Raw genomic sequence first — 12,558 nt, 5'->3', positions numbered from 1 at the left:
GGAGCTGTCTCTGATCCCACAGCTCAGGGTGGGCTTTGACAGGCACAGGCAGGGGCTGCTCCAAACATCAGGATAAGGCAGGATCCGGAATGTTTGATTCCCATGTGCCTCTCCCTCCCACCTCCTGCACTGTGCTGGATGAGATTCCCACCTGGACGTGCAAAACCTGGTTCCTGTAGTAAAACAACAGCAGGTTTGGAGTATCCCAGAGGCTGAGGGATTGAAAAGCATCCAGGTTTCCCTGTGATGTGACTGCTGGGAAGGTGGGGAGCAGCCTCCCGAGTCACCACACAAACCTGTGCATCCATGGGGAGATGATCCAGAGCCCGCCCGGAGCAGCTGGGGGTGTCGTGAGCAGAGCCAGGAGCTGGACTCGCTGCTCCCTGTGGATTCCTTCCAGCTCAGGATATTCCACAACCCTACAACCGTGACCTTTTAACGGGATGAAATAGGAGGGGATGGTTTAATTGCATCCTGCTGCAGGAAACAAGGTGCCAGAGCAGGGGCCAAGGAGGTGGAAGGGCCAAATACCCCTTCCAGGTGTTCCCCGTGGCTCCAGGCATTTGGTTGTCCAGGTAAAAGGAGGAATTTGTGGCTCAGACAAAACCTTTCAAACCCGCCCCCCCTCCCCCCAAAGCCTCTCCGTTCATGGGCTCAGCTGGATGTCGGCAACAAATCATTCAACAAATTCTTGCTGGGCCTCTGGCTTAGGGAAATTCTCATTTAAAAACATGAATTCCCAGTATAATGAGGCCATGAAAAGTGCATTGGTTGTTGTTTTTTAGCTGTTTTTTTTTTTTTTTTTTAAAGAAAAGAATTGTGAGGGGAGAGGAGAGGGAAAGAACCGTGTGAAAGCTGGAATGCTGCCGGAAGGGAACTCTGGGAAGGGTTTGCTGTCCCAAACCCACTGTGACAGCGAGACTGAGCGGTCACAGATCCCAGCCCCAGAGCTCAGGGCTGACAGGCAGCACGGAAATCAGGATGAACTCCTCCTTGATGAGGCAGGGCTCTGCTGAAGGATTCTCCCACCAGCTTCCCAGTGGGAAAAACGCTCCTTTCGTTAAGGTTTTAGTCCCAAATCCCAGCATGGCACAAGAGAGGTCTGTGCTCGTGGGGGGGAAGGACCATCCTGGTCCATGAGGCTGCAGTACAATGAATAGAATGGTTTTGTTAAATTAGAAAGTGAAACAATTCTCATGAGCAGAAATAGAATCCGTGGAAAGAGGAGATTTGTCGGGAGAAGTGGGATGATAATGGCATGCACCTTTCCCAGGCCAGTTCTTCCAATCCAATTAGGCCAGGACACATGATTGCTGTCTAATCATGGAATTATATCTTAATCTTGATTTAATGCACTTTTTTTCCAGAATAATATTAAAGAGATCCAGTTAGCTCTGCAAGGTGTGGATTTTTGGGCTGGATATGGGAGTTTTGCCTCTGTTCCTACTCTGGAAGACCTGGCAGGTTCCATGTGTAAAAACTTCCCTAAAATGCCAGGTTTTGGGAATGGTGAGACAGGTCACGGTGGGGGCAGGTTTGGCACCAGCCCCTCTTGCATTTTTGGGGTTGCAAGTCCCAATTCCTCTTGGAATTCCCTCCCTGTGCCTGCTGAGCTTTCCCTTTCCAAGTGGATCAAACCCTTGGCTTTGGGCTTTGCACCGAGAGGCAGAAGAAGGAGAGGAGGAGATTATTTGAGATTATTTAAACCCAAAAAGCTGTGACTGCCTGGATTTGCTCCTTGGCTGTTGCAGAGAGGCAGTGATCAATTCCTGGGCACGGCGCCGGGAAAGGCTGGGAAAGGGATCCATGCAAAACACCAGGAAGCATCCGAGGCATGCGAGTGTAGAAACTCCCTCATTCCTCACTCCAGCCCCTCTGGAGCCCTCGAGGGCTCTTCAATGTCCTTTACTCTGTGTCCTCCTGGTACCTGGCAGTCCCCACATCCTTGGGAAGTGCCTCCAACCACCGGGAATGGTCGCTCTCCACATCCCTGGTGTGTCCAGGAAGAATTGTGGTGCTAAATTCAAGCCCGTTTTGCTTTAAAGCCCTTCAAATGTGTTTTAAAACCTCTCTTCTGCAAGCTGCCAACCTTCCGTGCATCCCAAACCCTCCCCTATTGATGCTGCTGCATCTCTGCCTTGCTTTGATGCCAGGGCTGGTTCTTCCTCCAAGTCATTTGCTTCATTTATAGCAACTCCCAAGTTCTCCTGCCAGCCCAGAAAAGTGACATTTCGCTTGCAAACACAGGGAGGTTAAAGCTTTAAATCCCAGAATAATTATAAATGGTTTTGTTGGGAGCATTCCTCCTGGTAACAGATGCAATAAAACATGATTCTGCTACTGGCCTTGGCCCCGTTCTCTTTTAGAATTCCGAATTAATCAAGTTGTTAATGTGGGGTTGAATTCCAAGTGAGACACAGGCGGTGCTTTACAGCTCCTTGGGGTTTTTGGGATCAGCTGGGATGATTCATGCAGAGCTTACCTTGCAGGTTCAGTGCTTAAACACTGAGCCAGATCTCAGCTGTCAGTGCTGGGAACCGGCTGGGAGCTGGTTCCTTTGGGTTCTGGAGGTTGTTCCCAGCTGGCTCCCGGGGATCTGTGCCCTGGATCAGGGATGTTGGAGGCTGTAAAACCATTCACAGACTTGCTGCTGGTCCCATTCCCCAGGCGTGTCCTGCAGCCTGTCAGCCTCGAGGGTAAGCTCCTATTAGAGACTTTAATCCAGCTCCTGGAGCTTGCTGTCGCTCTGGATTGTCCACATCAACAAGGGAAATGTGATAACATTTCCCCGTGCGAGATAACAGCCGATGCCGCTGTCGGCCGACAGCACAGAGCCCACGGGGGTGAGTGAGCCCTCCCTGCCTCCCAGCCCTACCCTCAGGCTTTTGTTGGGAAGCCAGCATGCAATATTTCTGCTAAAAACCCCCGTTTCAGGCTGATTTTAGTCTGAGCCTCCTCAAAGGCGCCGGCTTTGCAGGTGTTGCTGCTCGGGGAGGGGATGTGGAAAGCCCTTTTCAAAGCCAGAGAGCTTTGCTAAGCTCAGCTTGCTTTTTGGGCTCAGCTTTTCCTGTTTTGAGCTTGAACTTCACATGACTGTGGCATAAGCAAAAAAACCGGGGGGGGGGGGGAAATCAGTGGGGAAGATGAAGTTGAATTTTCCGATTGTTTCGTGGACAAATGGCTGCCTGCTCCCCTCGCTGCTCTCCATCCCAGCGGAACATCTGCAGCAAACAGCTGGTTCTGCTTTGCTGCTCTGAAAAAGGGTTTTTTTCCTTGGGTTTGTGCTGGAAGCAAAGCCGCCCCCACCCAGCCCCAAGCTGCTCTCTGTTGGCTACGACCTCATTTGTCACTTCTCCAAGTCAGCCCTAATATAGAGAAATCCCAGTGGCTTCTCCCCACTTGGCCAGGAGGAGATCCACTGCCCGTTATGGAGCTGGGTTCCACTTTGGGTGTCTTCCCAGAACCTCTTAGTGCAGTCTCAGGCTGCTCAGTGCCCTGGAAAAGGATTTCATGACATCCCTTCCTTGCCTCTCTTGCAGTGCGTGCTGTATTTATGGAGTTTAAAGATAAATCATCCCAAAACATTGTTCCTCCTTCGAGGGAACCACGAGTGCAGGTACCTCACAGAAAGTTTTGAATCCATTTAAATAATACATTTTTAAATATATTTTGGAAAAAAAAGGTGGTGTGAGAAGGCGTGGGCTTCAATTTTTGTGCCTCTGAGTGGCATCAGAGCTGTAAAAACCTGTTGTCTTGTTTTCCTGCTCTTCTGTTTCAAGCCCTGCTATAAAAAATACCCCAAACCCCAAATCTCTTAAGTTCTGCTAAGCACCAAATGTGGCCTTTTAGTTTCAAAGACTGAGTGTGGATGGAAGAAATGGGAACACTTCTCCCCTGATGAGCCAGGCACACACATCCTCCCCTCCCTGACTTCCAGGCCCAGCAACGTGTAATCAGTGCCAGAAGACTTCCAGCTCCAGATTGTGCAGCTGGGATCAGTGACTGCAGTTGGAAACGGGGGAAGAATTTGCTCCTCCCTGTTTGCAGCGGGGAGGATCATTTACCTTTCAGCTCGTTGCAGTTAAGAGATGGGTTTGTGCACAGCGTTTGAGCATTTCTAAAGCAGTGATGAGGAAAGGTCAGGCAATGATGGATGACTGTCATTCCAAGCAGTAAAAGAGGGAGAGAGCTCAATGCAAAGCTCCTTTAGGGAATTCTTGCTCAAGAACCCGGCCTCAAGAGAGAATTCTGAGTCCAGTCTTTATCCTGTCAGCTCTGGGTGCTGTTGGATGGGGGAAGGCTCACAGGCGATGAGGCCCTGTTCTGTTTGCTCAGGAATGAGCTGGAAAACACCTCCCAGCTCTGTGCTGGATGCTGTATCCATCACCTGGGCACAGGTGAGCTCCTCGTGAGCTGTGCCCAGCCTGAACCAGGTGATGGGGTTGGGTTTTTTCCCTTGGGAAAACAGGAGGTGCTGCTTTTCCCCTTCCTTGAAAACCCATCAGTGCCTCTGAAATCAGGATGTTTCTGAGCATGTTTGAGGTCTGGTGTAAGAGCCAAACTGCCTTGGAAAGGCTGTGGTGTCCCTGTTGAATGTATGGGAACATCCTCTTCCCCTCTGCCCTCGCTGGGATTGTCATCCCTGAAAGATCCAGTGGGAAGATCCATTTCCATGGGTAAATCCTGCCTCCCAGCACCTGTGTCCAGCTGGAAAGGCAATTCCTGCCCTCTATGGCTGTGTGATGCTGCTGTGCCAAATTCAGCAGGGAAGATGAGTCTAGAGGAGCAGCAGGGCCGTGGGGAAGTGATGGGGTGGCTTTATCAGCATCCCAAATTTTTTCCATGCTTCCAATTTTCATGATGTGGAAACACCTCATCTCTTTTGTATTGATCTCAGTGCAGGTGGTGTAGAAAACAACTCGAAGGGTGGTGAATATTCTTGTCCAACTCCAGATTAAAGAAACCTTTTCCTTTCCACACCTAACAGTTATTTTCCAAGTCAATATTTTCACAAACAGGTGCAAAGTTGGATTCCCAGTCAGCATTTTCACAAACACACAGGTGCAAAGTTGGATTCCAAGTCAGTATTTCCACAAACACACAGGTGCAAAGTTGGATTCCCAGTCAGTATTTTCACAAACAGGTGCAAAGTTGGATTCCAAGTCAGCATTTCCACAAACACACAGGTGCAAAGCTGGATTTGTGGGCCATGGACCTGGAGCTTCCATATCAGGGTTCCTTGGGTTTATTGATCAGCACTTTGGCCCATCAGAGCTTGATCAAATTCCTTCTTCCCAGGTCGAATCAAGTACTCGGAGCGAGTGTACGACGCGTGCATGGATACCTTCGACTGTCTTCCTCTCGCTGCCCTCCTCAACCAGCAATTCCTGTGTGTCCACGGGGGCCTGTCTCCAGAAATCACGTGTCTAGATGACATTAGGAAAGTAAGTCAGCTCCCTGGGCTCTTCCCTTCACTCCCAACTCCCTGTGGGCTTGACTCCTGCATGGATTTGGGATGTTTTTCCTGCCACAGCTCCTGCTGATGTTGTGTCCCCTCTCCAGTTAGACAGGTTTAAGGAGCCTCCAGCCTTTGGTCCGATGTGTGACCTGCTGTGGTCGGATCCCTCAGAGGATTACGGCAACGAGAAAACCCTGGAGCATTTTGCCCACAACACTGTCCGAGGCTGCTCCTATTTCTACAGGTGAGGGGTGTTTTAGGGGCCACTTTGTCCCCCCTCACACTAAAATCACCGTTTAGGCCGCTCCGTGTACCTGAAATTCTCCTTGCTTGGCTCTAATGCACAAATTCTTGCTTGTTTTTTCTCCTCCTGTAACACTGAGCTGTCTTTGGGTAAGTTACTGTATGGAATTGGGGTCTCAGACAGCAGAGGTGCTTTGTTGGTGCCCTGTGAGTGGTTTCCTGTGCCTCTAGGAAATAATCTTCCCTTGCTAAAAAAGAAGGATTTGTGCTGGCAGTCCACTCACAGGGAGGGTTTAACAGAACCCTTTGCAATTAATTTTTGAATGATAAAACAATATTTTGGGGTGCTGGACAGAAACTGGATGTTCTCTGCAATGGCTGCTCCCTGAAGCCGAGACCACCCTTGCTCTGTGCTCTCCTTTGCTCCCTGCTGAGCTCTCCTCGCTTTTTGTTTTCCAGTTACCCTGCAGTGTGTGAATTTTTGCAGAACAATAGTTTGTTATCCGTAATCCGAGCTCACGAAGCCCAGGATGCTGGGTAAGTGCTGCAGCCCAGGGGCTGGGCGGGGTTTGGGCCGTGCTGGGCCGGGTTTAACTCGGTGCCGTGTTTTTGCAGGTACCGAATGTACAGGAAGAGCCAGACCACGGGCTTTCCCTCGTTAATCACAATCTTCTCTGCACCAAATTACTTAGATGTCTATAACAACAAGGGTAAGGCCAGGGCTCTGCTGCTCTTGTGGGGGGTCAGGAAATCCCTCTCCCACTCTGCTCTCCCAAAATCACAGGATAATTTAAGTTGGAAAAGAGCTCCAAGACCATCGAGTCCAACCCGTGCCCCATCCCCACCTTCTCCCTAGCACTGAGTGCCACGTCCAGTCCTTCCTTGGACACCTCCAAGGGGTGGGGACTCCACCACCTCCGTGAGCATTCATTCCAAAGCTTGACAACCCTATCGACCCTGAGCCTCCCCTGGCCCAGCCTGAGGCCGTTCCCTCTCCTCCTGTCCCTGTTCCCTGCGAGCAGAGCCCGACCCCCCCGGCTGCCCCCTCCTGTCAGGGACTTGTGCAGAGCCACAAGGTCCCCCCTGATCCCCCTTTGCTCCAGGCTGAGCCCCTTTCCCAGCTCCCTCAGGAGTTCTCCAGCCCCTTCCCAGCTCCGTTCCCTTCCCTGGATTCACTCCAGCCCCTCCATGAGGGTCCCAGAACTGGACACAGCACTCAGGGCACCTCCCCAGTGCCCAGCACAGAGGGACAATCCCTGCCCGGCTCCAGCTGCCACCACACTGATTTTGATACAAAAAATACACTATTTTTGATACAAAACCCTCTCCTCCAGCCGCATTCTTGTGCCTGGAATGAAAGAGAGCTTTGTGTGCTGAGCTGAAGTGGTTGACTTAATGTGTTACTGCGGCAATTAACTGCGGAGTCATAAGGCCTGGAATAAAGCTTTCATTCCCAGCCACGGGACAACGGAGCCCTGTTGGTGGATGCTGCCATCCCACTGAAGCTGATAGTGTAGGAGAGCTTTCCCCTTCCCTCTGCCCCTAAACCGTGGGAGTCATGGAGGAATTTTCTCCTGCTGTGGGGTTTTTCACCCCTCGCTTTGGATCTTGGCTCTGTTTGAGCTTCGCTGTTCTAAGCTGAGAACCGGCCTGAGGAAATGAAAAATTTTAGCTTAAACCTTCTCATTTTGGGGAGTTGGTAGCTTGACTCTACACGAGTGTAACCTGGTGTTGATAATGAAGTTTTTTTAACACTGGTGCAACTTCCAGAGGGAGCCAGGCTGGGAGAGCTGGGGGATGAGAGAGGAAAACACTCCAGGGAGAGCTCTGAGCTCCTTGTAGGGCCTAAAGGGGCTCCAGGAGAGCTGGAGAGGGACTGGGGACAGGGGATGGAGGGACAGGACACAGGGAGCGGTCTCCCACTGCCAGAGGGCAGGGCTGGATGGGATTTTGGGAAGGAATTCCTGTCTATGAGGGTGGGGAGGGGCTGGGATGGAATTCCCAGAGGAGCTGTGGCTGCCCCTGGATCCCTGGCAGTGCCCAAGGCCGGGTTGGAGCAGCCTGGGACAGTGGAAGGTGTCCCTGTCCGTGGCAGGGGGTGGCACTGGCTGATCCTTAATATCCCTTCCCACCCATCCCATTCCAGGATTTCCCAACCAGCCCATTCCAGGATTTCTCAGTGCTCAGTGCCCGTGGACATTTGTTCTCTTTCTCTTTCCTCTCCCAGCTGCTGTACTGAAATACGAAAACAACGTCATGAACATCAGGCAGTTCAACTGTTCCCCTCACCCCTACTGGCTTCCAAACTTCATGGATGTCTTCACATGGTCTTTGCCTTTCGTAGGGGAAAAGGGTAAGAGAGATTTGGGTTTTTATTCCAAGTTCCCGATGCCTGATCCTCACATCCTGAGTGTCAGAATCCTGTCCCACAGCACTGGGAGACTGTTGCAGCTCTGGGCAGCACAGGAGAGCAGTTGAGGCTCCACAGATCTGCATTACTGGGTTAAATTCTCGCAAAAACAGCTGTTGGTACCTGTTTGAAAAAGCTTTTCCCGATAAACCCCTCCTTCCTTGCTCTTTCTGCATTGCTGGTGGAGCTGATCTTGGGTGCTGTAGCCCCACCTCAGAATCTGGAGACGTTTCTCTTGGTTTGCAACGGAGGAATTAAAAATTCCTGTTGGCTCCAGGCCCACCAAAAAGGAAGCATTCATTTCAATCCAAGGCTTATTTCGTTCTGGAGAAGGCGAGGCAGCTTAAAATATGACCAAGACTTTGCCTCAGCTTTTCACCAAAAGGATTTTTACCTCTCCTGATGAGCTTAAATTCCACCCCTGTCCTGTATGTTCGGAGTGTGGCTTCAACCTCACAACTTCCAAAGGGTTTTTTTGACTTTGAGGCACCAAAGGTCGAATCCCACCGCCCCCCTCCCCTTCCCCAAATTTGGCCCTTCTCGGAGCCAGGTGGCTGTGGCGCGGGTGGGGATGGGGAGGGGGGGACCTGGAGGGAGCTCAGGCTGTTCTGCAGGAATGTTGGCACCTCATTGCCCACGTCTGGTTCCTCTGTGATGTGCTTGGCCTGCATCCACCTCCTTGGCAGAAGATGCAGCGTGTGTCGTCTGCTCCGGCGCCGCTGCGGGTACCAGCAGGCTGTGCCTAAAAGTGTCTTTAGGCTCCCGTTTGCAGGGGACAGACGACCTTGAAATCCTCCCCTCGTCCTCCAAACCTCTCCACGTGCCCCAGGCCTCTCTGACCTCGCTGTCTGTGCCTCTTGCAGTCACCGAGATGCTCGTGAACATCCTCAACATCTGCTCCGATGACGAGCTGATTTCGGATGGCGACGAGACGTTGGAAGGTAAAATATCCCTGCTGGCACCTGAGAGCAGCAGGGGGAAAGGCTGGGGAAGGTCTTTGATGCCTGAGCAGCACTTGATTTATAGCTGGATGCCCAGCCAGGGTCTCCAGTTCCTTTTTGCCCAACCTTTGTGCAGTTCTGGGTAGGGAACATTATTTTTATTTTTTTTTTCTCCTTTGCTGTTCAGTCACAGAGAAATTAAACATTCACTGCGACAGACACTTCTTGCCAGCTACTCTGGGAATGGTTTCCTGCTCCTTACACAGGCTGCTGGTTATTTTTTCCCCCAATTCAGAATTTTCAGCACCAAAATAGCCACCCGATCTTCTCATCTGTTGCTACCCTCGTCGCCCCCCCCCCCCCCCCAAAAACACACAGATTTTGGCTCTGGTTTTAAGCAGTGCATGAAGGGGACAAATCAGTGGCTGAGCTGATGAGCAGTTTGGATTTTGGGGGGACACAGGAGCGAGGTGGTGACCTGAGGAAGCTGAGGCAGCCGTGGGGGGCAGCAAGAAGGGGGGCCTGAGCTGCTTCGGCCCCAGGTGGAGACTCTAACCCGCTTCTCCCATTGCATTTCCGTTTTGTTTTTTGGTTTTGTTTTTTCTTTCCTCCCTCCCATGAAAATTAAATTTGTTTCTTCTATCTCTGTCTTCATCTACTTGTTTCTTGGTGTCTCCTCTCCCTGAAGATCACTACATTTCAAGCTATCCGAAAGGTACCCAGCTAGAATTTGCTACGAGCTTAATTATCACTGCCTGTGCCACCAGATCCTTGAAGTGGATTTCCAGAGCTGACTAGTGGGGCAGTCTCTTCATCCCCTTTCAGTTTTAACATAAGCTCCATGTGTTTTTTAACCCTTCTGCGTTCCTCCAGGAACTCGAGAAACGGGGGTCACGTTTCTACCTGATTCTGAATGCAGCCACGTAGTGCATGGCTGAGCCATGGTGCATGTTAGCCCTGGGTTTGGCTTCCCTGTCCTGATGTGTACTGGGCCATGTGAGGAATCTCAGCTGAGAGGAGATGGATTTGTTCCCTCTTTTGACCTGAATTTTCCCTTTGGTTTCAGCTCCCTCCATGCTTTTTTTGGTTTCCTCTCTCCTGTTGGGTCTGTAGAGCGGAAGGGCAGTTCCCCCCCGTCCCGTTGTGTCCGTGTGGGGTCAGAGCAGAGCTGCCAGGCTCCGGCCAGCCCTTCCCCGTGCTCCTTGGATGCCAAAGCTGATGCTTGCGTGCCACTGCGGGCGAGCACAGCGGTGCCCATCAGCCGTCAGATCCCTCCGTGCTCTGCCTTGCAAACTGTGTCCTCATGGCTGAGTCATTTGTGTCACATCCTGTGCAGTGTGAGCCCACCTGGAGACCTCCCCGAATCCGTGTCCTGTGCTGGTGGTTCTACTCTCTTTAGCCCTCTCGAGTTCCGTGTGCCATCTCGTTGGTGTTGCCCTCCTCGCTGCCATCCTGGTGCCATCCTGATGCCATCCTGATGCCATCCTTCCAGCACCGTTCTCTCTCTGGTGTAGCTGTGAATCTGTAAAACCATGATTTTCTTTTCCTGGAGTCAGGCAGGTGCTTCATGCTGATGTTCTCTGGAGAGCAGGAAACCTCCAACGTGCTGCTGTTTGCTCTTTTCTCTCCCTAAGGTGGGACAACGGTCCGTAAGGAGATCATCAGGAATAAGATCAGAGCCATTGGGAAGATGGCACGGGTCTTCTCGGTTCTTCGGTAAGGATGGGCTGGGGACTGGGTTTAATTTGGGGAGTGGGTGATGGAGCAGCACTGGTCAGGAAGAAAGGAAGGGGAAAAACCCCACAAGACAGAAAGAGTCTGGTTTTTCCAGACTCTTTCAGGACACATTTGCCTGAAGAAGGTTGTAGCCAGGTAGGGGTTGTGGTCTTTTCTCCCAAATAACAAGTGAAGGATGAGAGGAAACAACCTCAAAGTGCACCAGGGGAGGTTCAGGTTGGATATTAGGGAAAATTTCTTCATGGAAGGGGTTGCCAAGCATTGGAATGGGCTGCCCAGAGCAGTGGTGGAGTCCCCATCCCGGAGGGATTTAACAGATGTGTGGATGTGGCACTTGGGGACGCGGTGACCAGGGTAGTGCTGGGTTGATGGCTGGACTTGGTCACCTTAGAAGTCTTTTCCAACCTTAATGCTTCCATGATTCCATCATTCCCAAGGCAGCTGTGCTCAGGGCAGGCTCCCATTTCCCTGTCACCCACCAGTCTTGCGTGGACCAGTACAACCAGTGCACTGCTCGGTGTGTAACTGGTGCTGCTGTTCCCTGCAGGGAGGAGAGCGAGAGCGTGCTGACCCTCAAAGGCCTGACCCCCACAGGTACCCTGCCCCTGGGAGTGCTCTCGGGGGGGAGGCAGACCCTGCAGACCGGTGAGTACCCGTGCCCCCCTGCACTCCCCCTGCCCCAAACCCCCTGGAGCAGCTCCCACAGGCAGCCTGGGGGGTGCCAGGGGACCCCAGCCAGGGTTCAGGCCCGTGGGGAGGAAGGATTCCCAAAGAGGAGGAAGCAGAGGTGTAGGTGGGGATGCGGAGAGATGCCGAGATGTCCCCGTGTACCCTCGAGGAAGAAAACCCACAGCAGCTTGCCTAAAGCATGTTTAGTGCTTAATTGTTTGTTTCTGCAACGACTTTTTATCCTTTCTTTCCCTTCTAACGCTGCATGGTGCACATCCTCTGCCTCACCTCGCTGTGCCTCTGCTGCTGTGTGACAGCCTCTGTGTGAATGTGACAGTGACACAGCTGCTTGTTTGTTCTTCGTTCAACCAAACCCCTCCCAATCTGCCCCTGGGAAGTCACGAATCCCAAACCAAGAGGAAGGTTCAGCCAAAGGAGCGAGGTTCCTCCAGGGCTGCATGGTTCAGAAAAGCTGCCTCTCAGGTTTTGAGGTTTCTTCCCAAACTTTGCTGCCTCCCTCAGCAGCTCTGGGAGCAGGACGGAGCGAAGGATCCGACCCTTCCCTGGTGCTCAGGGAATGAGCTATCCCAGAAACGTGTCCCCAGAGGGAATCCTGTAATCCAGCGTTTTAATCCTTCCCTGCCAGCGGCCTTCGAAGCCTGGCACCTCCCCAGCTTCCCCCTTCCCATGGGCACCGGGGATTTCCTGCAGCTCTCCCCGGGCTGGGGCTGGGATTGCCTGGATTAAGTAGCTCATGAGTCAGAAACGTGGAAATATCACTGCCTGCTCCCGGGGAGGATGCAGCATCACTCCCGAGCTCATGGATTTCTCTGCCCACAGAGGAGGATGGATATTTTTTTCCCTTTTTTTATAAGAAACCATCGCAGCCCCAGTTCTGGGAACAGAGCCTGAGTGGGAAGGTGGCTGTTGCAGCAGCTCTGTCCCTGTATCCCCACAGCACAGGGTCATGCTGTGACGTTCTCCAGCACCTTCCCCTCTCAGGGGGTTCTCTGAGAGGTACCAGCGACCTCCCCTCCCCCAAAATAAGCCTCCCCCCAGGACAGAACAAACAAGCTGGGCCTTTGCTGCTGCCTTACCCG

General features: G+C 52.1%; 1 protein-coding gene across 1 annotated transcript in view; it reads left to right on the top strand.

Annotated features, from left to right (window-relative positions):
- Positions 1–12,558, top strand: part of PPP3CC (protein phosphatase 3 catalytic subunit gamma) — a 22,365-nt gene that overhangs the window by 3,015 nt on the left and 6,792 nt on the right. Inside the window, 9 exon segments of the mRNA XM_017731867.1 lie at positions 3,540–3,687; positions 5,299–5,444; positions 5,563–5,702; positions 6,161–6,238; positions 6,317–6,411; positions 7,929–8,054; positions 8,975–9,052; positions 10,687–10,768; positions 11,337–11,434. Of these exon segments, the coding sequence (XP_017587356.1) occupies positions 3,540–3,687; positions 5,299–5,444; positions 5,563–5,702; positions 6,161–6,238; positions 6,317–6,411; positions 7,929–8,054; positions 8,975–9,052; positions 10,687–10,768; positions 11,337–11,434 (991 nt within the window).

This window comes from Corvus brachyrhynchos, unplaced genomic scaffold, assembly GCF_000691975.1.
Source record: "Corvus brachyrhynchos isolate BGI_N302 unplaced genomic scaffold, ASM69197v1 scaffold150, whole genome shotgun sequence".
Classification (NCBI taxonomy): domain Eukaryota; kingdom Metazoa; phylum Chordata; class Aves; order Passeriformes; family Corvidae; genus Corvus; species Corvus brachyrhynchos.
This window is presented reverse-complemented; position numbering and strand designations above follow the sequence as displayed.